The 27,491-nt window shown below is 39.7% G+C and overlaps 1 protein-coding gene and 1 pseudogene across 1 annotated transcript; both read left to right on the plus strand.

The window, feature by feature from the left end:
* The first annotated feature begins 639 nt into the window (after positions 1-639).
* On the plus strand, positions 640-9,361 carry LOC118994123 (60S ribosomal protein L10-like; annotated as a pseudogene).
* A 10,548-nt stretch (positions 9,362-19,909) lies between these two features.
* On the plus strand, positions 19,910-26,632 carry LOC118993051 (protocadherin-9). The gene is made up of 2 exons (XM_037055123.1): positions 19,910-20,447; positions 21,705-26,632. Exon 2 carries the CDS (start codon positions 21,840-21,842, stop codon positions 24,936-24,938), a length of 3,099 nt encoding a protein of 1,032 aa, XP_036911018.1. The 5' UTR covers positions 19,910-20,447; positions 21,705-21,839; the 3' UTR covers positions 24,939-26,632.
* The last annotated feature ends 859 nt before the right edge of the window (positions 26,633-27,491 follow it).

Consider the following 27,491-nt stretch of genomic DNA (forward strand, 5'->3'; position numbering starts at 1 on the left):
TAGGAATCGGGACAACTGCAACTACATTTTAACAGGTTTTCTGAAAGTGTGTCTTGATCTTTCCAATGATTTGCTTGGGAGAGATTACTTGAGTTGAAAATAGGAAAATAGACTTCATTTCAAGTTGAAAATGGGAAAGTGAGCCCTGCTACTTTGAGATCTCCAGTTCTGTCAACCCTCTTATCATGGTAGAACCTTGTTATGTTATCCTTTTCCAGAGAGTCATGGAAAGAAATATTTTAATAAGGGCAGCGAGTAATTATTCAGGTTTTTGAGGGGAGGTTGGAAATGGGCGAAACTCTTAAGAATGGCAGAGGTCAGAAAAATAATATATAGGCATGACCAGCTCTTAATCCTTTGTCCTATTTTCTAACATGAGTAAGTATGAGTAAGTATTCAAGCTTGTTATGGGAATATTTGGGAGTGTTTATATTATTTACAAAATTACTTGTCAAGAACGTAATGACTAGGTACCCATTAGATTTCCTGGACTGAGCCGGGTGATAGAGATCATTCAAAAAGAAAAAAAGAAAATGCTGCACATTCTCTTCACCTCTGAGAAATTGATTTATTGAGTTAAAAAGAAATGAATAATATGCATTGGTTAATATGCATAGACGACATTTAATGAAATAGAAGATGCCAGAACTAGAAGAGCGCATGACTAAAGAAACTGGTGGGGATAGTGGTACATGGAGAGTGAGGATCTTACTCGGAGAAAGCGGGAGGCTTTCTGGGTGAAGAGATTTCTGTGCTGAGAGCTCCACGGCACGAAGGAGCTAAGGAAATGAGGAAAGGTAAAATGGCCTTGCAGTGGGGCGGGGGGTGGGGGCAAATCACAACCTTAGGATGGGAAAGAATCAGCTCTGATAGAGAATTGAACTTTGAACTGATTCAGTAAACACCTAAAAATACATTCCTAAATGAGAAAATGCAGAGATACTTTTTATTGACAAACAGAATTCTATCTGTCCTCCCATTATGTCTCCATCCCTCACAGAACAGCGGGTGTTAGGAGACGAAGACTGAATCAAACAGAATGAATTTGCTCAACTGCAAGTGTTGGGTGAATCGTGCCATCACTGTAAGGGCACAGAGACATATGTTTGGGGCCTTGTACCCTTCACATCACTTCTGTCCCTCTAGGGAGACAATGGTTTATAAACCTTCTGCATTGTCAAAAGAGGAGATTGTCCAGAGAAGGTAGTTCAGAGAAACTGAGATGTAGATTCAAAGGCATCAAGTCCGCTATACTTTCAGGGTGAGTAGGCTAACACGAAAGAAAAATCATTACTGGACAAAGACCAGGAAGACAAACCACCGCAGTCCTTGGCCACGTGGAAGCGAGCTGTATCCACTCACATAGTGAAAGAAACTTTACTCCCTGGTGCTGGCATGACTGATCACTCACAGCTGGCATACACTTTTAATTTTATTTTTAATTATGGTTGACATTCAATATTTTATAGTAGTTTCAGGGGTACAGCATAGTGATTAGACAATGATATAATTTACACAGTAAGCCCCATGATAATTCAAGTTCCCATCTAGTATCATGCATAGTTATCACAATATTATTGAGTATATTCCCTTTGCTGTACTTTGCATTCCTGTTATTATTTTGTAACTTCCAATTTGTACTTAATCCTTTTACCTTTCTCACCCAGTTCCCTAACACACCTCTCCCTTGACAACCATCAATTTGTTCTCTACATCTATGGTTCTGTTTCTGTTTTTTTTTCAATTTTGTTTTTCAGATTCCACATATAAGTAAAATAATATGATATTTGTATTTCTCTGTCTGCTGTATTTCATTTAGCATAATGCCCTCTAGGACCATTCATGTTGTCACAAACAGTAAGATTCCATTCTTTTTTATTACTGATCTTCCATTGTATCTATGTATTACCACATTTTTATCCATTCGTCTATTGGTAGGCTCTTGGGCTGCTTCTGTAACTTGGCTATTGTAAATAATGCTCCATGAACATAGGGGTGAATGCATTTTTTTCAAATTAATATTTTGGATATTTTTTCAGATATGTCTCCAGAAGTGAAATTGTAAGGCAGTTCTTTTTTTAAAATTATTTTTGAGGTAACTCCATACTGCTTTCAACAGTAGCTATAACAACCTACATTCCCACCAACAGTCCTCAAGTGTTCCATTCTCTCCAATCCTTGCCAGCATTTGCGGTTTGTTGATTTATTGATGACGGCCATTCTGACAGGTGTGAGGTGATAATTGTGGTTTTAATCTGCATTCTGTAATGATCAATGATGTTGAGCATCTTTACCTGTGTCTATTGGTCATCTTAATGTCCTTTCAGGTGTATATTCTAGACCACAGATTTTGAGGTCTTAGCTCTCAAATCCAGCTTCTGGAACTCACTTTGAAGGTTTGTGGTTACGCTGCGTCAAGCAAGTCTATCGGCACCATTTTTTCCAACAGTATTTACTCACCTCATGTCTGTGTCACCTTTTGGTATTCTCATAATATTTTAAATTTTTCACCATTATATTTGTTATGGTGACCTGTGATTCGTCATCTTTGCTGTTACTACTGTAATTGTTACTGTTTGTAAACACTAGGTGTGTTCTGACTGCTCTACCAAACAGCGCTTCGTTCTTATCTCTCCCTGTCTCCCTTTCCTCTGGCCTCCCTACTCCCTGAGACTCAGAAGTACTGACATTTGTCCCAATTGATAACCTACACGGCCTCTAAGTGTTCAAGTGCAAGTATGACAAGTCGCCCAGTTCAAATCAAAAGCTGGAAGTTATTAAGCGTAGTGAGGAAGGCATGTGGGGCGCCAAGGCAGGCAGAAAGCTACGTCCACTGTGCTGGTCCAACAAGTTAAGAATGCAAAGGGAAATTCTTGAAGGGGATTGGAAGTGCTGCTCCAGCAAATGCACAAATGATAAAACAAACACACAGCCTCAGTGCTGATATAACGTTTTAATATTTTTAATTAAGGTATGGACATTGATTTTTTAGATAAAATTTTATTGCACATTTCACAGACTACGGTTTCGGGTAAACATAATGTTTATACGCACTGGGAAACCAAACAATCTTTAGGACTCACTTTATCAATATTGACTTCGTTGCAGTGGTCTGGAGCTAAGCGCACAGTATCTCCGAGGAAGTCTTGTATTAAAGGTAACAGTAAATTAAACGTGGAATTTACTCACTAATGAGAACAGGTAACACTTTGTTTTGTACTATATTAAATTAAACAATCATGTTACTAACCTGGACTCATTAAAATGGTATGACGTACTTGCTTAAGTTATGTGGAAAAATACTATTTCTAGACCACTGAAAGAATTATATTAGAGGTTTGAATTTCAGTAAGTTATATAAACTAAGATACAAAATAGCAAATGAAGACAATGCAGCTTTTACTAACAGACTATCAGAATTGCAAACTGCGAGTATAAGTTACACTGAAAACATTTTAAAAGGTAAAAGAAATAAAAATACTATTGAAACAAAATCAACAAAATTAAAATTGAAAAATAGAAAAACATGTGTAATTAAATACTCAGTGTAGGTAATCCATTTTTAAAGAATATTTTTTACTGTAAAGTCTTTCCTTTTTAAGATTTTTTTAAAAGAATTTATTTATTTATTTTTAGAGACAGAGGAAGGGGAAGGAGAAAGAGAGGGAAAGAAACATCAGTGTCAGAGAAACATCAATGTGTGGTTGCCTCTCGCACACCCCCAACTGGGGACCTGGACCCCAACCCAGGCATGTGCCCTGGCGGGAATCGACTGGTGACTTTTTGGTTCAGGCCAGTGCTCAGTCCGCTAAAGCCACACCAGCCAGGGCAAGAAGAAATTATTTGATAATTGGCAATACATCTCTGAATCTCATAAAATACAAAGTCTTGGTAATAAAGCACATTTTAAATAAAATGTACCTCTATTTTCAAGCATATATAATTTCTTAGATTGTTTTTCCAAGCTTTTAAAAAGAGTTTCAGAGAAAAATAAGCCATTTCCATGCTGGGTGATTTAGACCTCATAAAAGGTTAATAGGACGCTAGAAACCTGATCAGTGCGTGTGTTTGTCTCACTGTAGGAAGCTGAGTTGTACAATATTAAGTGCATAATTCTATGTTGCAAGAGGAACACATGTGGCACTGTGTGCTACTGAGGAATGCACATGGACCTGCTGGCTACTGTGTGGCCATGTCACGTATGTCTTGATTTGGTGCTGAAACCTCAGCAAACCAACAATAGAGGCTGATACCAGCTCCTCAGACTGGGAGTAACCTGTCTCTAATTCACTGTGCTCTTTTCAGTTTATTGGTTTGAAGGACAGAAAATTAACTTTTTTAAGTGATAGAATTAAAGAAAAATAACTGAATTGAAGAGCAAACACTCTGAAAAGTATTGGTGCAATAAAGTTAAAAGCCAGAGGAGAATGCCCTCAGATTCATTTGAAAACCACTAGTTTGTAGCCCCAATAGTTTGTGTTTTCTTTTCAATATTTATGAAAGGAGGGAGAGAAGAAGGAAGGAGGAAGAAGAATGGGGGGCGGCGAGGGTGTGCAGACCTGCGGCGGGGCCAGAAGACAGCAAGTAAAAGCTGCCAGAGGGAAGGGGGCTGGAGGGCTGGGTGGAACAGGTGAGGGAATTAAGCAATACACACTGGTAGTTTTGAAATAGTCCCAGTGCTGTAACGCACAGCATAGGAAGTGTAGTCAATACTGTCGTGCTAACTACGTATAGTGTCAGACGGGCGCTGGAAATAGTAGGAGTAGCACTTTGTGACAAAGTATGTGACTGACTAACTGCCATGCTATACACCTGAAATAACACAAAATAGTAATAATGTAAACTGTAATTAATAATTTAACAATAACTGGGCCTGGCTGGTGTAGCTCAGTGGATTGGGCTCGGGCCTGCGAACCTCACGATCGCAGTTCGATTCCCAGTCAGGGCACATGCCTGGGTTGCAGGCCAGTTCCCAGCAGGGGACTCATAAGAGGCAACCATACATTGATACTTCTCTCCTCTCCTTCCCTTCCTCTCTAAAAGATAAATAAATAAAATATATTTTTTAAATTGAACAATATCAGTAAATTTAACAACAAATTTAAAACTAAACATTTTTGAACAGAGGCTGATCTTTGCAGTCCCCAAAGTTTAACCTTGTTGTAGGAATGTTCCCAGAAAGAGCGGAAGTGGGCGTGGACAACGAGGATGAAGGCAAGCACTACAACTATTATCATGCAAGTCAAACAGATGAATTCACACCTGAATCGAAACACACAGGACAGGGGACCCGCAGGTCTGCAGTTGGGGGTTGGACTCCTTGCACCATAATGAGGCTCAGAATCAGGCCAATGACAGTATTTGTCTCCTCTGCTGCTCCACAATTTAAGGCTGATTCCAAACCAGGAGGAGTAGAGACTCCACCAGGTCAGAAAGCAGGTGTTTCAGGATACCTGCCAAGCAGGCTGGGACCCTGCACAGGTGTTGGGACCTGAGGGAAACCGAGGGGCAAACCAGAAGGACCACAGGACTGGGGGCGCAGAAGTGGAAACACTAGGGGAGGCGGGGAGGGGCTCCAGGAGGGTAATACTCGGACCTCCCCCTGCCATTGTGGACTGCTGATGAATTCCCAGGCTGGTCGCAGGCCCCAGCTGTGGGTGTACCAGGCTCCCAGTCGGCTTCAGGTAATATTACTCATCTAGGACTGGTGGGTGCCTGTGGCAGGCAGGGCTGAGGTAAGAAGGAACCATGCCAGTCCTTCAGGAGAACCCAGAGTCCTCACTGGCACTTCACAGCCTTGGGAGATCTTTCCGTTTAGTTTTTTTGCTTTGCCTTGTTTTTATAGCTCTGTTTTGTTGCATTTGTTTTCCCAAATAGCAGTGATTATATTAGCAGTGATTATATGTAGTCTTTCCAATGCTGCACGAAAGCCCTAGCGACTAAAATGGCCGAACAGAGATTCTCTGTCTCAAGTGGCTTTGCAAACATAGAAACTTACCTAGCATCGAATTCATCTGTTCAATTACAAAGTGACTTCGTTCTTTTAAATGGTGCTCAATTTATGCTGAGCAGTAAAACAAAGAAAACTTCATGCTCAGATATTGTGTCTGAGGAGATTTTCCTCTTTTAAATAACAGGTGTATCACTCTTACCCTGGGGGACTGGTGTGCAAGATAGCTGGGGAAATTGAGCAAGAAGTCATCACGGAGTGGTGAGAGATGACATGTTTACTCTTAACCATACAAAGTGACAGAGCAAATAAGATGTTTGCTAAGTTTATCCTCTTAAGGAAGAAATAGTCGGATGACTGGAGACTGTTCTGTGTGCAAACAGCACAGGTGATGCTGTATTACATGGATGTAAACCGACTCCTTTCCAGGATCTATTTCTAAACCTAATATTTTCAGGCAGTGTGTCTATATGTGTGTATATTTATTTTTCCAGATAGAATTGTGGTGTTGTTTTAATTCCCTTCAAAAACCTATCTCCCAATGGAAGAAATGGGGGCAACAGCCACAAGAAAGAGAAGAAAGCTATAGGTTAGGATACAGGGAGATTAGGGTTGAACCTAGAAGAATCCAGACTCCCAAGTTTAGGAATAGGAAGGACCGTATGTGACTTTAGTTTTTGCTAGCCAACATGTGAGAGAACCCTGAAATCCCAGTCTTCCTATTTCAGGTTCATTTATTTTTTTAACTTGTATTTATTGATATGAGAGAGAAGAGTGGGGGCAATTTGGTGCTCCACTTATTTATGCACTCATTGGTTGATGCTTGTATGTGCCCTTACCAGGAATTGAACCCACGACTTTGGTGTAACGGGACCATGCTCTAACCAACTGAGCTACCTGGCCAGGCCTTCAGTTTCATTTCCTATTGGATACACCTGATCAGAGTTTGGGACCCCTCTAAGGCCTGAATCCTGGATCCTGGCTGCTTCCATCCTGGGCCCCAGCTAGCTCCACAGTGTAGATTCAAAATTAAACCAAATCAATACACTCAGAAGAATTTGACAAAAATCTATGTTCAAGAAACAAGCGCAGGGTACTCTAAAAAGGAACTCTCATCGGAGACTGTGAAGGAGCATTAGAATGTAAAAGGATGATTACGAATTTTTAAAAAATAATAGTAAACGAAAGAAAGGAGGAGGAAGGGAAGCTCTTCTCCACTAAAAACTGACAGGTAATAAAAGAAGAAAAGTGACTGTTAGAAACAGTATTAGAAAATACTGTTAACAGTATTAGATAACAGTATTAGAAAACCCTTATTTTGCAGTACATGACGTAATTATCTACCCAGGTCTAAGATCACCAATGGCTATTAGAATTATTTGGTGCCATTTTATCAAGTCATTGGAAATTTGAATAGAACCAATATAGCTTCCCACAGATCATTTACTAATTGAAAGGAGGAAAAGTTCTCTAAAAGGAAAAGGATTCTAGTTATTGCCTGCATAAAATGACCACGAGGGACGCCATGAACAGTGAAATAATCTGACATCGTGGGTCTCCTGGTAAAATTGGCTATGAAAACCACACCTCACCTGTGAAATGTCATTGCCCAGACTGTTTAGCTTTATTCAAGACTCTAGCGCTGGCTGGTGTGACTCCGTGGAGTGAGTGCAGGCCTGAGAACCAGAAGGTCACTGGTTTGATTCCCCTGTCAGGGCACATGCCTGGGTCGCAGGCCAAGTCCCCAGTATGGGGCATGTGAGAGGCAACCACGCGTTGATGTTTCTCTCTTCTTTCTCCCTCCCTTCCCTCCTAAAAATAAATAAATGTAATCTTTTAAAAAAGACTCTATCTTGTGCTACACAATGTTAGACACCAGGCACATGTGACTATTCAGCACGGATTGTGGCTAATCTACATTAATATGTGCTATAAGTCTGCATACCAGATTTGATTTCATAGAAACAATACTTTAAATCAAGCAAATAAAATGTATTAACACTTTTTGTATTGATTACAGGATGAAAGGATGTGCTTTGGATATATTGGGATTAAGAAAAGATCTCATTAGAATAAATTCATTGTATTTTCTTATGTTTTAAAAGAGGCTATTTGAATATTTAAAATTGCATCTGTGGCCCACATTACTACATTTTGCTTTTAGACCCTAGTGTACAAAAATACAGGTCACAGAGAGTCATGGTAATGACTGAAGAGAAAACAATCAAGCAAATCCAGATTCTGGAATAGTCTATCCTATAACTGCCCTAAACTAATCAGAAGTAAGATGTCAAGGGGAAAAAAAAAACGAAGGAACTGCTTTAAATGAGGAGAGTGAAGAGATACAACAGGAAAGGCAATGTGAACATAAATTAGATTGGATCGAGTTTAGACGAGGGAAAAAAAACGCAAATGGTTATAAACATCTTTCTGGGAATGAGTAGAGAAATTTGAATATAAAATAGACATTATGCAATGTTATGGAATTATTACTACTTAAGCATGATAATGACATTGTGGTTATGTAGGAGATTGTCTTTATTCTTAGGAGACGCATAGTGAATGATTTCACAATGACAGGTCTATAACTTACTTTCAAATGGTTGAACATAAATGTGAGAAAAAGATCCAAGAAAATTGGAAAATATTAAAGATTACTGAATCTAGGTAGAGGATTGTACTATTCTTTTATACATAAAACTTTTCTTATATTCTTTCCCTTTGACGTACCGCTTAACAACCCGGTCTAGCTGTGGGCCGCCGTCCTGCCTGGTATTATTACCAGCCTCACTCAGAGTCTCGCTTCTTCAGAGACTTAGGTCTCCGCATCTTAGACCTGGGATGGAAGAAGGCGAAAGTGGTCAGTTCCCACTCTGTGGCCACGTGATGTCAGGTGAATGTGAGCAGCTCTCCTCCGAAGCCCTGGAGGCTTCCTGTATTTGCACCAACAAGTACAAAAGCTGAAAAGTGAAAAGCTGTAGCAAAGAGAGCTTTCACATCTGATGCGGCTCCACCCCTTCCACGACCTCCGCGTCAACAAGATGTTGTTGGGTGCAGAGGCTGACAGGCTCCAGGCAGGTGTGTTGGGTGTCTTTGGAGAGCCCCAGGGCACAGTGGCCTGGGGCCACATTGGCCAAGTCATCACATTGTAGGCACCAAGTGGCAGAACAGGGAGCATGTGACTGAGGCTACACCCAGAGCCAAGTTCAAGTTCCCTGGCGCCAGAAGATTCACCCCCAAGAAGTGGGGCTTTACTGAATTTAATGAGTATGAGTTTAAATTTGGCTGAAAATCAGCTCATCCCAGAATGGTTCTGGGGTCAGATACATCCCTAATCATGTCCCCTACACGAACAGCAGCCCCAACACTCATGAAAGTTTGGGCGCTGTCCCACCTTACATCTACCAATAAATCCTACTTCCTGTCAAGAAAGAAAAAAAACAACCTTTTCTTATTAAAAAGGCAAGTGCTCCAAAGTTTTAAATGCAAAAGGGATGGCCATAACTTTCATATTGTCTGTTCCTCTGTTGTAAACTATTTTCCTCCATATGTATTTCTTACATTGATAAAAATACAATATATAAATGTATAATATCAAATAACTCAGGGGTGGGCACAAGTAGGTTTACAGTTGTGATATACCCCCAAACTGTTTATTCTTGTATTATTATTTATTCTTGCATTGGTTATTAGTAGTGCAATTGTAAACCTATTTATGTCCACCCCTGTATAAAACTGTCAGAAGCTTCCTCTAGAAAATAATTATACCTACGTACATTAATACTGATTCAATTCGTTCCTTTCTCATCAGTACTTGTTTACAACTGAAACACCAGATGCAAAATGGTGGTAATTGCACTAGTCAGCATCCCACTAGTATTATTAACCCTATAGTTTTTGCTCATGCAAATGTAAAATAATAATCAAATAAAGTTGTATTGATTCTAACATGAATTTTTGTTGTAATTAAAACATCAAATTATGAAAGGAAAAATTGCTGCTTTCCTCACTAACAGATTCCCCCTTCAGCTGTACTTCTCTGCAGCTTTTTGGCAACTCTGCAGAATCAGGTTTTAATGCTGCATTATCTTTTTTACTTGACTTGAAATTATACTCCTTTGTCTTCCTAGTAATAGAATTAAATTAACAATCTAGCAGTTTAAGTGCAGATCTAACATAAAGAAGATACTAAAGTAGAATCCTACTCATATCAAAAAATTGCAACTGTGCATAATATTGGTTACAAGTGACATTAAATAGAGTTTAACAAATTTTATTGATAATCAAGTTATAATTAGGAGTGTATACAAAATAAACTTCAATAAGCAACATTTGCATATTTTAACTATAAATGAAAATATTGAATAGTCACTTACCTTAAAAATAGATACTATTGTTATGTGGAAAAACTGTTACAGGACACACATGATTTTCTTCATTCCTATTCATCAATTTTTACAATGGGAACTTCCTTAAGTGTTAAGGTGCTTGTATTCCTATTTAAATAGAAAACAGAGAAAGCTACCTCTTATTTTACCTTCTTTTTTTTTAAGTCCTGAGTTTACACAATCTCAGACACCACTGATTAATAAAGGGATCCTCCAAAAGTAGAATTTACAAATTAGCACATGGAATAAGTTAATGAAACAGGACTGAAAAATATTCATTTTAAAACTAGCATAAAAGAGGAAAGAAAGAAAAAAAGAAATAGAGAAAGGGGAATAGTACAGGTAATTTTGTTGGTTTTCAAAAAAAATTGTAAAGTGTGTGCCTCACAAAGCAATATTTCATTACAGGTTTTTCTAGCTAATTCTTATATACCTTCTACAAGAATCTGATTATAATTCTGATATTACATTAAATGCAAAGATTAGTTTAGTAAATGCTTATGACAACTGTGAGAAAACATCTTGAAAACATGCTTAAAATTATTTCATTCTAACAACTACTTTGGTGATGTATTAGCACTTGAAAATCACAAAATATTTCTTATTAGCTCAATTTAACAAATTTTTATTTTATGTAATATAGAGAAAACTTGTTGTTCCCATTATGAAATTTATAAAATAAAATCATAACATAAACCCATACGTATAACATTTTCAGGTATTTTAGTTGTGGTGTGTAGTGCCAGAAAAGTTCTCTAGATGGCAGTATTTACCACAGTTAGAAATTATTTTAGCAATACTCTTAAAACAATTTTCAAATGAGTTAAGCAATGTAGTTAAAAATTTATTTTTAGTATTCAATATTTCTTCAGCATTTTTCTGTGAATAAATATTAAATCTAAATTAAAAGGTTTTTGCTAATATTTATTAGATTATTACAATTTCATTTGTGAATTTTCAGAAACCATTAGGTTTACTCAAAAACTTTGAAACATATGTTATTTATATCCTTTGTAAAAAATAAAGTAAGTTACTAAGACAATGATGAAAAATATCTCAGCAACTAACCAGATGAATTACGTTACTAGTTTTGTTCAAGTTTGTATATATAATCAATCATAGATTTAAATGAAGTTATAAATCAATATTGACTTATAACCAAGGGTAGTTTTTATCTTCTATTTCAAATAATTTTAATTTTATTTTTAACTTGATGAACACTCCAAATAAGTCACAACATATATAACAGTCTCAGAAAATCATATTTTGTCAGATGACTTATTGGTAGGGTAGCCTTTTTAATGATTATGAATTAATAAAGATACATAAAATCAATTTTATAAGGAATGTGTTAACATATGTTAACATTAATATATCAATCTAATATGTAATACATTAAGCTAATAAAAATGCTTCATATATGCATTGAAGAATCGTACAATTTCTGAAAATAGAGACAGACTGGAATGACCACAATTAGGCCCAGTGGTTAGTTTATGTATTTGCTGTGCCTGCTATAAAAATAGAACATTTGTCACAAATGCTTGGAAGAGAAAGTAATTTCTGCAGATTTCAAGGGCATAATTTGTAACATATTTTGTTTGTTTTCCTATAGGTCATCAAATAAACTTTAATGCTATCTTAACTTTTATTTGGCTATTTAGAAACTTTATTGTATACGAATTTTCTTCAACAAATCATAATATATTAAGTACAAGTGCTATCTGTCTAAAGCAGGGTTTCTCAACTTTGACACCATGGCCACTTTGGGCCAGATAATTTGTGTGTGTGAGTGCTGGGGACAGGAGAGCAGGGCGGGGGGCTGCTGTGTACATTGTACCATATTTAGCATCATCCCTGGCCTCACCTCGCCACATGCCAGCAGTGACAACCGCCTCTTCACCCATGTTCCAATTGTGACAATCAGAATGTCTCCCGACTTTGCCAAGTGTCCCCTAAGAGGCAAAATTACCCTGTGCTGAAAAGCACTGATACAAAAGTTTGATTATTTTCACTCTTCTTATTCTTCCCCACAATGACAAAATGCTAGTCATGCTATTACAGTTTATATTTTAGCCTTTCCATGCATTAACTACTCAGGAATAAATAGGGTCAAGCAAAAATATCCGATTTCTCTGACTAGCTCTTATATTTGTTAGGGCTCTTGCTTGCAAGTAGTAGCTATTGTAAAGGCTTCTAGATTAGCTCTTAAGAAACACTGGCAGGAGTATAACTGGACACCAACCATGACCTGGGACCAGATAACTAACTGCCATTAGGGGTTCTCCATCTCTGATTCCTTCCTTGCATCACCTTCATTTTCTTTTTCTCTCTCCCTCTACTTTTCTGTTTCTCAGTTTTACATAATGAAAAAACCACTACGTTTAATTATTCCTGAGTACACGTCACTTTGTGTTCATAAAACAATTAGATTGATCTTGAAGGATCTTGATTACCCACCTAGGTTCTTTGATGAAAGGGTTCATTGGTCCATCTTGAATTTAGTATCTTCATAAATATAATCAGATGTTGGCAGAATGGATAGATGCATTAATTTCTGGCCAAGTGGGGAAGTCCTCACTGTGTGAGGACTTTGCTTACCATGTGGATGGAATTTAGGGAGAAACATTTTCCAAAACAAAGGGACCTTTGTGAGCTTTGGAGAGGACTCATAGGTGTGAAGGCACGCATTCTGTCACCTGGTTGACAGCTTCTGTGCTCATCACTACCCTGGTCCCCTCACACCACTTAGCAAGTGACCCTAGTACCCCCTGTTCTGCTCCATTCAGAACTGCCCACCCCAAAGGGTGTTTTTCCTCACATCCAATCCAAAGTAAAACCAAACTTTAGTTCAAGATATTTAATCTCTGTGAGGAAGCAAAAATACTAAATCAAGTTAATATACGAGTAATACGTAAATTCCTTGAGCCTATGAGCCGTATTTGCATCAAAAGAATGATTAGTAACAATTAATCCATACATGCTAAAAAGCATGTACCATCCTTTCTCCAGTTCTCTTTTTGCTCATTGTCCTGGGTACCGGGGCACTTTGTACCTAAGATGCCTCTGAAGTCCTTGCTATCTAAAATGTGGCCCCTAGAAAATAGCATTGGGATCCCCTGGGAACTTGGTAGAAATGAAGGACTTCAGCTCCCAGTTTAGAACTAATATATCAGAACCTGCACCTTAATTTGTTAAGGTATCTGGATAATTTGTATCCTAATTAAAGTTTGAGAAACACAGAATCACTTTCATTGTTACTTAACTCACAAAGGCGTTAACTTTAGTATATTGTTAAGCTTACAATAATAAATTCAGTAAAAATTCTGCAACAATATGAAGATAAACACAATTGCATTGTTAGTATATTTATTTATGCATACTATCAAAAACTTACCATTGAGCCCTGGCTGGTGTGGCTCAGTGGACCCGCCTGTGAACTGAAGGGTCACCGGTTTGATTCCCAATGAGGGCACATGAATGGGTTTCTGGCCAGGTCCCCAGTAGGGGCCGTGTGACAGGCAACCCATCAACGCTTCTCACGCACATTGCTGTTTCTTTCCCTCTGTTTCTCCCTCCTTTCTCCTCTCTCTGAAAGTAAATAAAATCTTAAAAAAAAAAAAAACCTTCCCATTGAGTATTTGAAACATTGAGATTAATGTAATAAGCAAAACATTTAAAATCTAAAATATAAAGGAGAGATATTATGAGAATTAGCAAAGTGGGAAGTACGCACAGGATAGTATATCTCTATGTAAAAAACAAAAACAACAACAAACAGTAAGAGGCCTTTGCTGATCTATGCTTGAGGATTACAGGGTGTGGCAAAAGTAGGTTTACAGTTTGTTCATATGAAAAATCATACTCTAATGAACAAAAATACAAGAATAAACTCTGTGTTTCGAGTACTCACAACTGTAAACCTACTTTTCCCACACCCTGTAGGTACTTAAATATCTCTGTGCTGAGAATATAGGAGAGTTTTAAAAATACAGCTTTTTAGGTATTTTTACATAGTTTTTTAATTCATTTTAGTGAAATAATGAAAAAATTATGATACTACATTTTTATTTTTTGTGCTTTCTAATATTTCATGTAATTCTCACTCTCCACTTCTTTCCTGTGGAACTGGGTGTGTACCGGAAGTGCTGCCTGGTGTCCAGGACCAACTCATCTGTTACAAGACACCAAGGTGGTGGCCCTGCTTCCACAGCGAGGGACCAGTATTACAGGAACACAGTGTCATCATTTCAGCACAGCCTGTAGAAACTCCTCCACTGCTATAGTGGTTACTTCTAGAAATTGAACGGATACATTTGCGATTAGGCCATAAACATGCTGAAAATGCACTCAGACAGGGGTACTCACTCACTCTACAAGTTAATACACCACATACGTATTTTAGTGGCGTAAAGAAATGTCTATACGCTTCTGAAATTGTATGACGTATTTATTGCTTTTATTTTACCCGTGATATTTTTCTAAGAAAAATTTTCCTAATTAGACTTATCTTATAAACTCTTATATAATGTCTCTTCTAACTTCTATTTTTAAAAATACATCTCTCTTATGATGTTGTGTCCTGGCTTAGTTTAAAGCAGATTGACCCCATTTCCATACAGCCAAGAACTTTCCTTGAGGTTCTTTTAATCCTTTCTGAAAAGTCTGCCCATCTACGTAGGGCTAGAGCACAGTAAATTCACAGGTATAGGACTGAAAAGATGATACGCATCTTAGGACCTTTTAAAGGATCATATTAATATACACAACAGAATAAGGATTTCATTTAAGAAAATGTATATTAAAGACTGATGCACATGCTTACACAACTTTTGTAAGTAGAGTGGTATTGACTTAAACACCAGACAAAGCATACCAGCATCTTATAAAAGCTGAGCAATCCCTGTCTCTATTACTTGGGTGTTATCAGTGATATGGAGTGGAGCCAAGGCGGCAGGAGTCAATGGGATATGCATAGTCTCCCTGAGTCATCCAAATTCAATTAGAGGAGGACTGTGGGTTGAATTTGGTTCCTGAGAGGAGACTATAAGAGAAAAATGAGGCTTATCCATCCTGCCCTATATGCGTAAGTCTATTTATGTGCACATTATGTAATAAATTGGGCTCCTAGAAGAATATCATGTGAGTTTATTTTTAAAAAAAAGAAAAGGACAGAAGAAAAAATACGCATACAAAAGTGGGGGTGGAGAATAGGAGATGAAAGTTACTAGAATGATGTTTCAAGTACTATGAAGTTCTATTTTCAACGTCTTAACTCTTTCATGTTTCCTCAGTGACTACTTCAGCCATATCTGTGATTGGGAAAATATCTGTTATCAAAGCTGTGCCTTTATATAATCTGAAGTCTTAAAAACCAACAATGGAATTTTAAAAATTCAACATTTTCTTTGTTTCTATAGCATTCATGATAAAATAATGGCACTTGAAAATGTCAGTTTATATAGAAATAACTGTTAGAGCTTCAAACCTGACATCTATAATCATTGCCAGTCATAAAAATACAGCAAATTGGAATGAATTTAGTTCAGTCAAACAGAATGCAGCTTCTTGTCAGCTGCTTTTCTTTAAGACTTGATTACTTTATACTGTTTCCTTTAAAAAAATGAAAAAAGAAAAGGGAGGAAAAAGATACTCAAAGGGCAGAGCTAAGAGTAAACCAAAATAATTATTCAAGGGCCTTACTATACTTTTCCAGTTGGCATAGTGTTAAAAGCTATTAATTTTCTTTCCGTGGTGTTAACATTCTGCATTGTCATTTTCTAAAAAGTGATAATACAAGTAACCCTTAGCAATGTTTCCCACAGTTTCTGCCCAGAAGCACAGTAGAACAATCTAGACTCTTGTAAAATGAAGATGATAACACCTGCCATGACATAAGACCTTGTGATTGATTGATTAACATCTGTTAGACACCATATGACACTGGATTAAAGGAACTTTAGAAGGACAAAGTACAACAGTAGTTATTGTATTTTTATTTTTGGTTGGAATACAAAACTAGTATGTTAGAGTTGGAAATTTTAGTTTCAAAATCCTTGAGAAGGTCCTTTGACCAGTGCAAATACCACAGTCTGGCTTTTATGTAAAAATGTAGCTTAAAGAAAAAGTTACAATCTCTGTGTGAAATGTAATTTTAAAATGCTGACTGGTACCTAGAAAATCATAATGAAAATCCAATTCACAAGTCAAACTGCTTGATAATTTATATTATTAAATGCCATTACGTGGCAATTGTTTAAATATATAAACAGAACACCAATAAAATTTGAGTCCAAAATAATTGCGTTAACTCGACATCTGTTTCTGCAGAGCTGTGCTACAGTATTGTAGAGCTATGTTGAGCTCTTTCTGTAGTGTTTTAGTTTTCTGTTAGCTGCTCTAGGGTGACTCAGCTCCACAAGTATCCCGTGACCCGCACGCCCAGCAGCGAACACTAAGGCAGCTTTACTACGGCGCAGATGGCACAGTTCCTAAATTGTGTTCTCATCAGGTACACCACTGGTGAGAATATAATAACCGGTTGCTGCAGAAAACATGCAATGACAATGATGAATAAGGATTAATTAATGGAACCTAACTGGACGCCTAATATGTCTCCTGGAAGATCGACTTTAGAGATCATACAACTGGAAATCTACTATTTTATTAAATTCACTGAAGAAATACGTGACTAAAATGTATCGAAACAGGTATTTCCCTACAAAACTAAAATTGATGAGTAGTATGTCTTTCACGCATAGGATGCAGGTATAATTCGAAAAATCAGGGTAGAAGAGGTGGGGTGTGAGCGGCACTGGCCACGGAAATGTTTTGTGTTCGGTTTGCGGCAGAAGACTCAAGTCGTGACGGCAGAGCGTAAAAAACACGACGCTTTGTATGTAAGTTCCTTCCTGACTATTATTTACTGAGTTCTCCTTCTGGAGTTCAGCAGCTGGAATACAACAGGGCACACGATAAGCTTCAACCATCCTAGACTTAACAGATAACCCTGGTGTGATTAAAGCATATTGATAATTTAGATATTCCAAATAAACATCTAAATGATAGAACACACTGAAGTCAGTAGCTCGATTTCGATATTATGTTGAAATTCCTTTGAAGAGTCTAGACAGACCTCATTAGGGGGATTTTATGTGTGCTTTCCGTTAATTTAAGTATTTTTGTCATAAATTTAATCATGTGATTTCTCTCCTCTTCCTTAACCTTCATCTGTTTTCATACTAAGATTTCACTTATGAGCATAGGATAATAATGGGTTCTGACTACTAGCAAAGCTACCCCTCAGCAAACAGAAATATTAGTCTGCTGAAACATGACTTTGAAAGGACTGTAATATGGTTAGAATAAGAACGCAAGATAACTGTGATGTGTATTAAGTCAACTGCAGAATGTCTGTGCAGCTGGTTATTGTAAATGTATCAGAATGATGTTAAGTTCAGGGTATAAAATAGGCAACAATTGGAACAATGCCCTAACTCTAATTGTAGATTTTGTGAATGGCAAAATGATCATTCACAGAGTTATGATAAAAGAAGCTTCCTTTAACTCACTTGCATTATTACATGAGGTAATATTTTTAATTTTAAATACTTAAGCAGTCCTTTTTATTCTTAAAATTTTGTATACTGTAATCATGCAAAATACTATTTTATTAAATAAGAGATTTGGGCGATTTAAAAACAGTATCAATTTACTGCCTGCAAGAAACCTGTTTTATGTTTAACATATAAAATATTAATCTACTTCACAGTGAACTTTAGGCACTGCATATTTGCCACCAATATTGACCTCAGAAGTTTGAATTAAGAACTTACATTGCCATCGATGTGGGGAAATTTTATCATCAAACGAGTTGGTTAAAGAGTAAAATTGTTTATGCAATACCTAAGTTTGTTGCGCATGCTTAGTGATAATATTTTCACTTTTAAGTATCTAAAAATAAGTGTTCATGTTGAAAAAGAGAACCATTTTATCCAAAAAGGCATCTCTGTACCTACTCGCCATCATAGTGCAGAACTATGTGAAGAGGCATGAACGCATCCACAGCTCAGTGCAGAAGGGGGAACACGGAAATTGAAAATAAATGCCCTTTATCTTCCCTGTAAGTTAGAGCTTATTATAACGCTTTTTAGACCTTCTCAGACAACCTTTATGGGTCATTCAAACCAAATACAATTTTGTTCTAAGTGAACTGTTATTATTACAGCCTCAAACTTAGGTGTCTGGTGTTGTAGGTAACAACCCATTACGCGGATCTTCGCGGTTTACTGATTTTTAAAGATCAATCATATATACTGTTTTCGGGGCCAATATTTAAGGAATAAGGTCAGTCCTTTCCGGAGTCCTTCCGTCCGGCTCTTGTATGAAGATGAGAAACGTGTGAGTATACGCTAGAAAACTGGAGTCAGAGAAATGAATTGCCCAGGGAAAGACAAGCATTACGTGTCAAGTTGAAATCAGCAGAAAATGCGAGGGGAAAGGAACGGCTCCGCAGCTCGGGGAGGCAGCTGGACGGGACTCCTCCCAGCCCTTCACAGGCGAAGTTTGCAGTGAAGTGAGCTGGAGCGGGCAGTGCCGCAGCCGCGCGGCTGGGTGAGCTCGGGTCCGCAGGCTCCCGGGCGCAGCGGGAGCAGAAGAGCCCAGACAGCCACGTTCGTCCGCCGCGGCTCGCGGAGGTGAGACTTCGCGCCGCACACCAGGCTGGCCGGGGCCGGCCGAGGGGAGCCCAGACGCTGCCACGTTCCCTTTCCCCGGCAGCCCCCATCACCCTGCAGGCCGGGAGTGCTCCAATTAATTTTTTTCGGGTCTCGACTGAGATTCAAACATTCTCTGCCCCGACCTCTCGCTATCCGTCCTCTTCGCCCTTCTTGCCAGTGTCCCTGCCAGCCAAAGCTTTTCATCGCAGCACCGGGCGCGATGTCCGTTTAACGTGCTCCGGGAATCTGCCAGCCCGTGCTCCCTTCCCAGGGGCGACCCTGCGTCTCGGGCCTTCGACCCCGAGTTGACTCTTCCATCTCTGCATTTTGACCCTCCCATTTGGGAAAGCGAGTACGAAATGTGTGCCCAGCGATAAGTAGGGGTCCCCCATCCGCCCGCTGCGGTGCCCGAGGCTTCCTGGCCCGGCGTCTGCACCCCCCGCCTGCCTCCAGATCTCCCAGACTCGCCAGACCTCCGGCCCTCGCCGGTTCGCTTCCCGGAGCGGCACCCAACTCCCGCCAGCACCGCCTGCGCCCGCCTAAGACGCGCCGGCGGTTCCCTCTCGGGCGGACCCTGCTGGGCATGCTCCGTGCGCCTCCGGGAACCCAGCTCTCTCGGGGCCGGGATCAGTTCTCCGTGTTTTCGCGGCTGCCGAGAGGGCGCTCCGGAGGGGAGGTTGGAGACAGTCAGCGCCTTGTTCGGCGCCCCCTCCCTCGCGTCCGGCTGCGGCCGCCCGCACCGCAAGATGCGGGCCAATCGGTTGCCGGGGGCGGGGCTTCGGCTGTCACGCCCTCCCTCTGGGCTTATTGAGAGTTATATCAAGAAATTCAGTTCAGAGAGAGGAGAGAGAGGAGAGGGAGAAGGAGAGAGGGGCAGAGGAGAAGCGAGAGAGGGAGAGCTAGCGAGACGGGAAGGAGCGTCCTAGAGTCTCTGAAGCCAGTAAGAGCTAACCCATTAGGAATTTTGCGGGCGGCTGTCACCCCGAAGAGCAGCCGGAGAATCAGCATCACCCCAACTCTGACGTTTTCTACAAGAAGTTAGAGACTTAAGCAGTGCTGACATCGGAGGGAAATGGTATGCTTGATGCTGTGGAAAATACCCCTGAGCTGAAGAAGTGCAACTGGATGTTGTATGTGTTAAATACCAGAAGAGCCCAGACCCCGTGGGTAATAGAGACAAAATGTAGAGAAAATAACGACAAATCCGTGAATTTGTTCTCTGGAGTTGCTAATTTGCCAGCCTGAAGCAACACATTTCACAAGGAGGAAACGTTTTGCTGCTTCTGATTTCTTCCCAAACTGGTGGTACCAGATGCATGGCTTTCTATATGTTGGAACAAATCATTCCTAACTGCAGCATACCGGGAAAGGGGAAAGGTTGAGGCAACTAACGTAAGTGTAAAGTTTCGCATGCACAATTGTAAATTCTGTGTTCAGATATGTCCTCAGTGTAGACGAGAGATGTTTGTAATTGGGTATACGGCTGGGGCAGAGCTCACCTACTAGGATGTATCTGCATCCCTACCTGCATCACTCTGCCGGAACTAATCACGGACATCAGCCTCCGTGCAGTCTAATGCAGATAAGATTAGAGCCTGGGAACCGACCAGTTCTACTCAAGTGGGTAGCTGCCTGGAGCCTTGCACCCATTTAAATTGCAGTTAGGGGAGCATCTAAGCCAAAGTCTTTTAACCTGCATTTTTCGGTTGCAGTATTTATGTGTGGCAGATGTTACTAATGTTATAACCAGAGATCAGGGTTAAGAAACTGCATTTTTTTCTCCCTTTTTCGGCTCTGTAGGAAATATTGTGCTGTTTGTTACATGAAAATATTACTGCGTTTCACTTACATCTCAACACTCTTCTCCCACCTCTAGGATAAGGAATTCTATACTATTATTTTGTAAAGTTTGAATGTGTTTATTAATGCTAATGGGGGCAATTTGACAATATGGAGAAATGAGAGCAGGGTCTGGATTTAAAAAAAATTGAAGTCTTGGTGTTGTGCTTTTAGGCAATGAGGATCTGTAGTGGCCGGAGACTATTGCTGCTGATGCTGCAGCAGCATGCCCGGTGCTTGTTCCCAGTAAGACTGTATTAGATGGCAGTTAAAGAACTGGGAGGAAAGAAGAGTCTTTTTAGAAAAAAGAGATGACTCAGTATGGCAGAGAAGAAAACACATCACAGTTGGCATGTGACAAAGCAGTTAGCAGGAACCACAGCTAAATACTAAGTGTTTTTCACTTGCACAAAAAAAAAAAAAAAAAAAGCCCAAACCCTACAAACTAAGGGAAGAGGGTTAGAAGCCAGGAGGTAGGTAAGCCAGGGGGAGGGGAAGAGAAGAACAAGAATGCAAGAATGCACGTTTTGAATTAAACATTGTCCTGAAAAACAGTGTGGGTGAACACAGGTAAAAATAGCAGCTGTCCTGAATTCTAAAGTAGATATTTTCATTTTCTGTGGGCAAATGCAACAAGCAGGGGCTATTGAGTGTTTTTTTTTTTTAACTCTGTGGAGAGTTAACTTGCAAACAGTGGCGGAGCAAACTGCCGTGTTTACTAATATGCAGTGGAAAATGTGTTGTGATATTTCATGACTGTGTGTTTTTGTTTACTGAAGAATAATATTGTCTATACAATTGTGTTGACAGTGGCTGTCTCCAAATAAACGATGAGATGTAATGCATCCTCCAGTCCATGCACGCCTCCTCTTGCAATTTGTGCATCGTTCCTCAGTGGAAACCTTTAAACCCTAAAATTCAGGAAAAGGAAATAAATACATTATCATGGACCTGAGGGATTTTTACCTGTTGGCTGCTCTGATTACCTGTTTAAGGCTGGATTCCGCAATAGCTCAAGAACTTATTTACACTATTAGAGAGGAATTGCCTGAAAATGTGCCCATAGGAAACATACCAAAGGATCTGAACATTTCTCATATCAATGCTGCCACGGGGACCAGTGCCAGCCTTGTCTACAGACTGGTTTCTAAACCTGGGGATGCCCCTTTGGTGAAAGTATCCAGTAACACTGGGGAAATTTTCACAACTTCCAATAGAATAGACAGAGAAAAACTCTGTGCTGGAGCCTCTTATGCTGAGGAGAATGAGTGCTTCTTTGAACTTGAGGTGGTGATCCTCCCCAATGATTTTTTCAGGCTGATCAAAATAAAAATAATTGTTAAAGATACCAATGATAATGCCCCCATGTTCCCATCTCCTGTCATCAATATTTCCATTCCAGAAAACACTTTGATTAACAGCCGCTTTCCAATCCCATCAGCAACAGATCCTGACACAGGCTTCAATGGTGTACAGCATTATGAATTGTTAAATGGGCAGAGTGTTTTTGGACTGGATATTGTGGAGACTCCGGAGGGAGAGAAGTGGCCGCAATTGATTGTGCAGCAAAACTTGGACAGAGAACAGAAAGATACCTATGTGATGAAAATCAAAGTAGAGGATGGAGGCACCCCACAGAAATCCAGCACAGCCATACTGCAGGTCACAGTAAGTGATGTCAATGACAACAGGCCAGTGTTTAAGGAGGGCCAAGTGGAGGTCCATATTCCAGAGAATGCGCCTGTAGGCACCTCTGTAATTCAGCTCCATGCCACCGATGCTGATATAGGCAGCAATGCTGAAATCCGGTACATTTTTGGTGCCCAGGTCACCCCTGCGACCAAAAGACTCTTTGCTTTAAATAATACTACTGGGCTGATCACAGTTCAGAGGTCCTTGGATCGAGAGGAGACAGCTGTCCACAAAGTGACAGTGCTGGCTAGTGATGGCAGCTCCACTCCTGCCCGGGCAACCGTTACCATCAACGTCACTGATGTAAATGACAACCCCCCCAACATAGACCTCAGGTACATTATAAGTCCCATCAACGGTACGGTGTATTTATCTGAGAAAGATCCTGTCAATACCAAGATTGCCCTAATCACAGTTTCAGACAAGGACACGGATGTGAATGGCAAAGTGATCTGTTTCATAGAAAGAGAGGTCCCATTTCATCTGAAGGCAGTGTATGACAACCAGTATTTGTTAGAGACCTCTTCCCTGTTGGACTATGAAGGCACCAAAGAATTCAGCTTTAAGATTGTTGCCTCTGACTCTGGGAAGCCCAGTTTAAATCAGACTGCCCTGGTAAGGGTTAAGCTTGAGGATGAAAATGACAACCCACCAATTTTCAACCAGCCTGTAATCGAGCTGTCAGTTTCTGAAAACAACCGACGTGGGTTATACTTAACAACTATTAGTGCCACAGATGAAGACAGTGGGAAAAACGCAGACATTGTTTATCAGCTTGGGCCGAATGCCTCCTTCTTTGATCTGGACCGAAAGACTGGAGTTCTGACAGCCTCCAGAGTCTTTGACAGAGAGGAACAAGAGCGATTCATTTTTACAGTAACTGCCAGGGACAATGGGACCCCTCCCCTCCAAAGCCAGGCGGCCGTGATAGTTACTGTTCTGGATGAGAATGACAATAGCCCCAAGTTTACTCATAATCATTTTCAGTTTTTTGTGTCTGAGAATCTGCCAAAGTACAGTACTGTGGGGGTAATCACAGTGACAGATGCAGATGCTGGCGAGAATAAAGCGGTGACTCTTTCTATTCTAAATGATAATGATAATTTTGTGTTGGATCCCTATTCTGGAGTCATAAAGTCAAATGTCTCATTTGACAGAGAGCAGCAGAGTTCCTACACTTTCGATGTCAAGGCCACTGACGGAGGAAAACCACCCCGGTCCTCCACTGCAAAAGTAACTATCAATATCATGGATGTCAATGACAACAGCCCAGTTGTCATCTCCCCACCTTCTAACACTTCTTTTAAGTTGGTGCCCCTCTCAGCCATTCCTGGCTCCGTGGTAGCAGAAGTTTTTGCGGTAGATATTGACAGTGGGATGAACGCTGAACTGAAGTACATGATTGTGAGTGGGAACAACAAAGGCTTGTTTCGGATTGATCCGGTCACAGGTAACATTACTCTGGAAGAAAAGCCGGCTCCCACTGATGTGGGCTTGCACCGTTTGGTGGTCAACATAAGTGACCTGGGCTTCCCTAAGTCTCTGCACACGCTCGTGCTTGTTTTTCTTTACGTGAATGACACTGCTGGAAATGCCTCCTATATCTATGACTTGATTCGCAGGACTATGGAGACACCCTTGGACAGGAACATAGGGGACAGTAACCAGCCCTATCAAAATGAGGACTATCTCACCATCATGATCGCCATCGTTGCCGGTGCTATGGTGGTCATCGTTGTGATCTTCGTCACCGTTCTGGTGCGCTGTCGCCATGCATCAAGGTTCAAAGCAGCTCAGAGGAGCAAGCAAGGGGCTGAATGGATGTCCCCCAACCAGGAGAACAAACAAAACAAGAAAAAGAAGAGAAAGAAAAGGAAATCTCCCAAGAGCTCTCTTTTGAACTTTGTGACCATTGAAGAGTCCAAACCCGATGACGCAGTTCACGAACCTATCAATGGGACCATAAGCCTGCCCGCTGAGCTGGAGGAGCAGGGTATAGGAAGATTTGACTGGGGCCCAGCCCCTCCAACCACCTTCAAGCCCAACAGCCCTGACCTGGCCAAGCACTACAAATCTGCTTCTCCACAGCCTGCTTTTCATCTTAAACCGGACACTCCAGTTTCCGTGAAAAAGCATCACGTGATCCAGGAACTCCCTTTGGACAACACCTTTGTCGGGGGCTGTGACACCCTCTCCAAACGCTCCTCCACGAGTTCAGACCACTTCAGTGCCTCAGAGTGCAGCTCCCAAGGAGGTTTCAAGACAAAGGGCCCCTTACACGCCCGACAGGTAAACGAGCACTTTTACTGGTCTATAAGTACTGCGTACAAGTGCCCAGTCAACCAGTATTAACGTGCCAGTCTGTCTATTGTTTTGGTCTAACTTTAGCTTCGTTATACAGAGGGAAAAAAAAAAACTTGACCCCTTTTTTCTTCCTCTGGGGCTCTGTCAAGAATTTTTAGAACAGCTTTGAAATCTCTGAGTTCTGAGAATTATTTAACTTCCCAGTTTCCTTCAAATGGCAAGAGATGAAAAGAGGAAATTATTCCAAAATGTCCCAAGATAGCGTTGGCTGAAGAAGAAAACCTGTCCAGACACGCCAAATTCTGCCCCTGGGGTTTCCAAATTGACTGCTTCAAGATTTTCACGTTACCTTTGATCTAAAAAGTCACCTTCAAACCTCAAATATTAAATGACGTTTGAAGGTCTGACTGTAATTATGTTGGAGCTGTGGTGGCTAAAGGGGTTAATGTTTTTTTTAGTCTCTAAACAAGAGAGTAGAATATTAAATAGACATCAGCTGTGAAGCACACGATTGTTGATAGATTGCAACTAAAGCCATATAGGAAGTCTTTTTGATTTCAGTGGATTTTATTGTAATATAGTAAATTGGGTATTAAGTAGACAGGTTTGTAGATTGTCCACAATGGCCAAAGTATTCTTGCACAGAAAAAAAAAAAAGAAGGAATGCTTTCTTCCTTATCTAACTGATCGATACAGAAAGAATGAATCCATTGTAAATATTCTCTCATCTTAGTAATGCATAAGTGATCTGTCATAACTCATTTTAAACTGTGAAATATGCCGTATGAAGAGGGATTAAGAGGCCGAGAAACTCATATTTCAACCAAATCCAGAATTAGTTTTCCTTAGGTCTAATAATTCCTTGTTAATAAAGATTTAAATGCAGCGCTGTCTAATTTATTTCACTGGTACTTGTCTGTTGCCACAAAATTTGAGTGTCAATAATAGCCTGTAGATGGCACTAGGGTATCATGTCACTTGGGCTGGCCAGGTGCCAATCCCGCAGCAGCAAGGAAACAGGGGAGGGAAGGATCAAGCCGGTACCACAGCCAAAGGTACCTTTTATTTAAGGATAGTTGTTCTGGAGCAACTAGCATTTCAGTTCATTTGCTTGCTCTTTTGCGATTAGCTCTTACCACACCACCTTATTCCAGGATTTCACAATCCAAGTTCAATCTCTGTGGTACTGAATCCATGTACGGTGATGGGACATATAATTTGTTTAAAATAAGGAAAATAGAGTTCAGAAAATCCAGTAAAGCAAAATACATTTGCAGGTAGTATTTATTGACAGCCGTTTATTAGTGATTGAAAATTCAAGAGTTCCCCATCTTTGTGTGTGTGTGTGTGTGAGAGAGAGAGAGAGAGAATGTCTTACTGGGGCAGAATGTCTTACTGAAACTCCATTTCCTTCTCACCTTCTAGTGTTTATTGCTCTGGAGTGACTTTAAGATTTCGAGGTAATGAGATATTTATAAAAGCAGTTTTGACACTGAATCACATAGATACTTCCAGATCATTAAGTACAATGCCTATGATTGTACAACTAAAATCTCCATTCCTTAAAGAAAAAATATCTGGGACAATTTAAAAGTGTACTTAGAGCTTAAATGTACAGAATGAAAAGAATTAGAGTCAGTAGAGAAGTTCTAGAAGAGAACATAAAGTTATTAGATATAAGTTGCAGTCAGAATGACATTTTCATGTTAAATTTATCAGTTTTTTAAAAAGCTAAAGTTAAAATTTAGGACATTTCTGAGCTTACTAAAGGCTTATAAAAGTTGGTAAATAGTCAAGAAAAGTAATTTATGAAATTAAGTGGACTTAGGTATGGAATCTCTATTTTAATAAAAAGAAAGAAAATGGCTTTTTATAATTGACTTTTAATGTGAAGTTCACTCACAATATACTGATGATATTATGTGATTTACGTAATATCTTGAAAAACTAACATGATTTAAACTCTTCATATAAAAGCAGAAATTTGTTTTCCAAAGAAATGTACATATATTCTTCTTAGATCTTACAGATCCACTTTGTCTGACTTTGACCCAGAAGTTGAAACTATAGTACAGACACATGAATGTTAAGTGCATTTTAGCAAAATATGGCAAAGATCTTTCACTGAGGCTTAGTCAAAGAATAACTGTTGGTATGATGTAATCTTTGAAACAGGATGCTGAGTAACTCTAACTGGAACTACAGTGCAACGTGGACGTTTCTTGAGACCATGTGTCACTGTTCAATTCTCTTTGTAGGCACTTTGATGTTCATGTGTAGCTATAATTCTCTATTATAATAGAGAGCTGTTGCAATGGCTTTGCTTATACCTTTTAGAAGTTTTCACACTGAGAGAGAAACATTGTGATGTTGGACAAAGGGAATATTGGGAGTAAGGGAAGGTGCTGGTGATAGCAACATGTACAACTTTGGAATGAAAAGGCATATTTTCTGTGACTGAGAACATAAATTATATACCACTCTTAATTTTTCCCACCGAACTATATGATTGTTATCTGGAGGTGTTCCAGTTAAACTAAGATGTAAGCATTCTGTTTCTAGTTCATTCACTTCAACTAGTGGCTTTTATACTAAATGTGC

This window comes from Sturnira hondurensis, unplaced genomic scaffold, assembly GCF_014824575.4.
Source record: "Sturnira hondurensis isolate 20B ecotype Veracruz unplaced genomic scaffold, ASM1482457v3 Scaffold0000880, whole genome shotgun sequence".
In the NCBI taxonomy this organism is placed as follows: domain Eukaryota; kingdom Metazoa; phylum Chordata; class Mammalia; order Chiroptera; family Phyllostomidae; genus Sturnira; species Sturnira hondurensis.

Excerpts from the sequence above, each read along its gene's own strand:
- LOC118993051 (XM_037055123.1), top strand. The coding sequence starts at position 21,840 with ATGGACCTGAGGGATTTTTACCTGTTGGCTGCTCTGATTACCTGTTTA.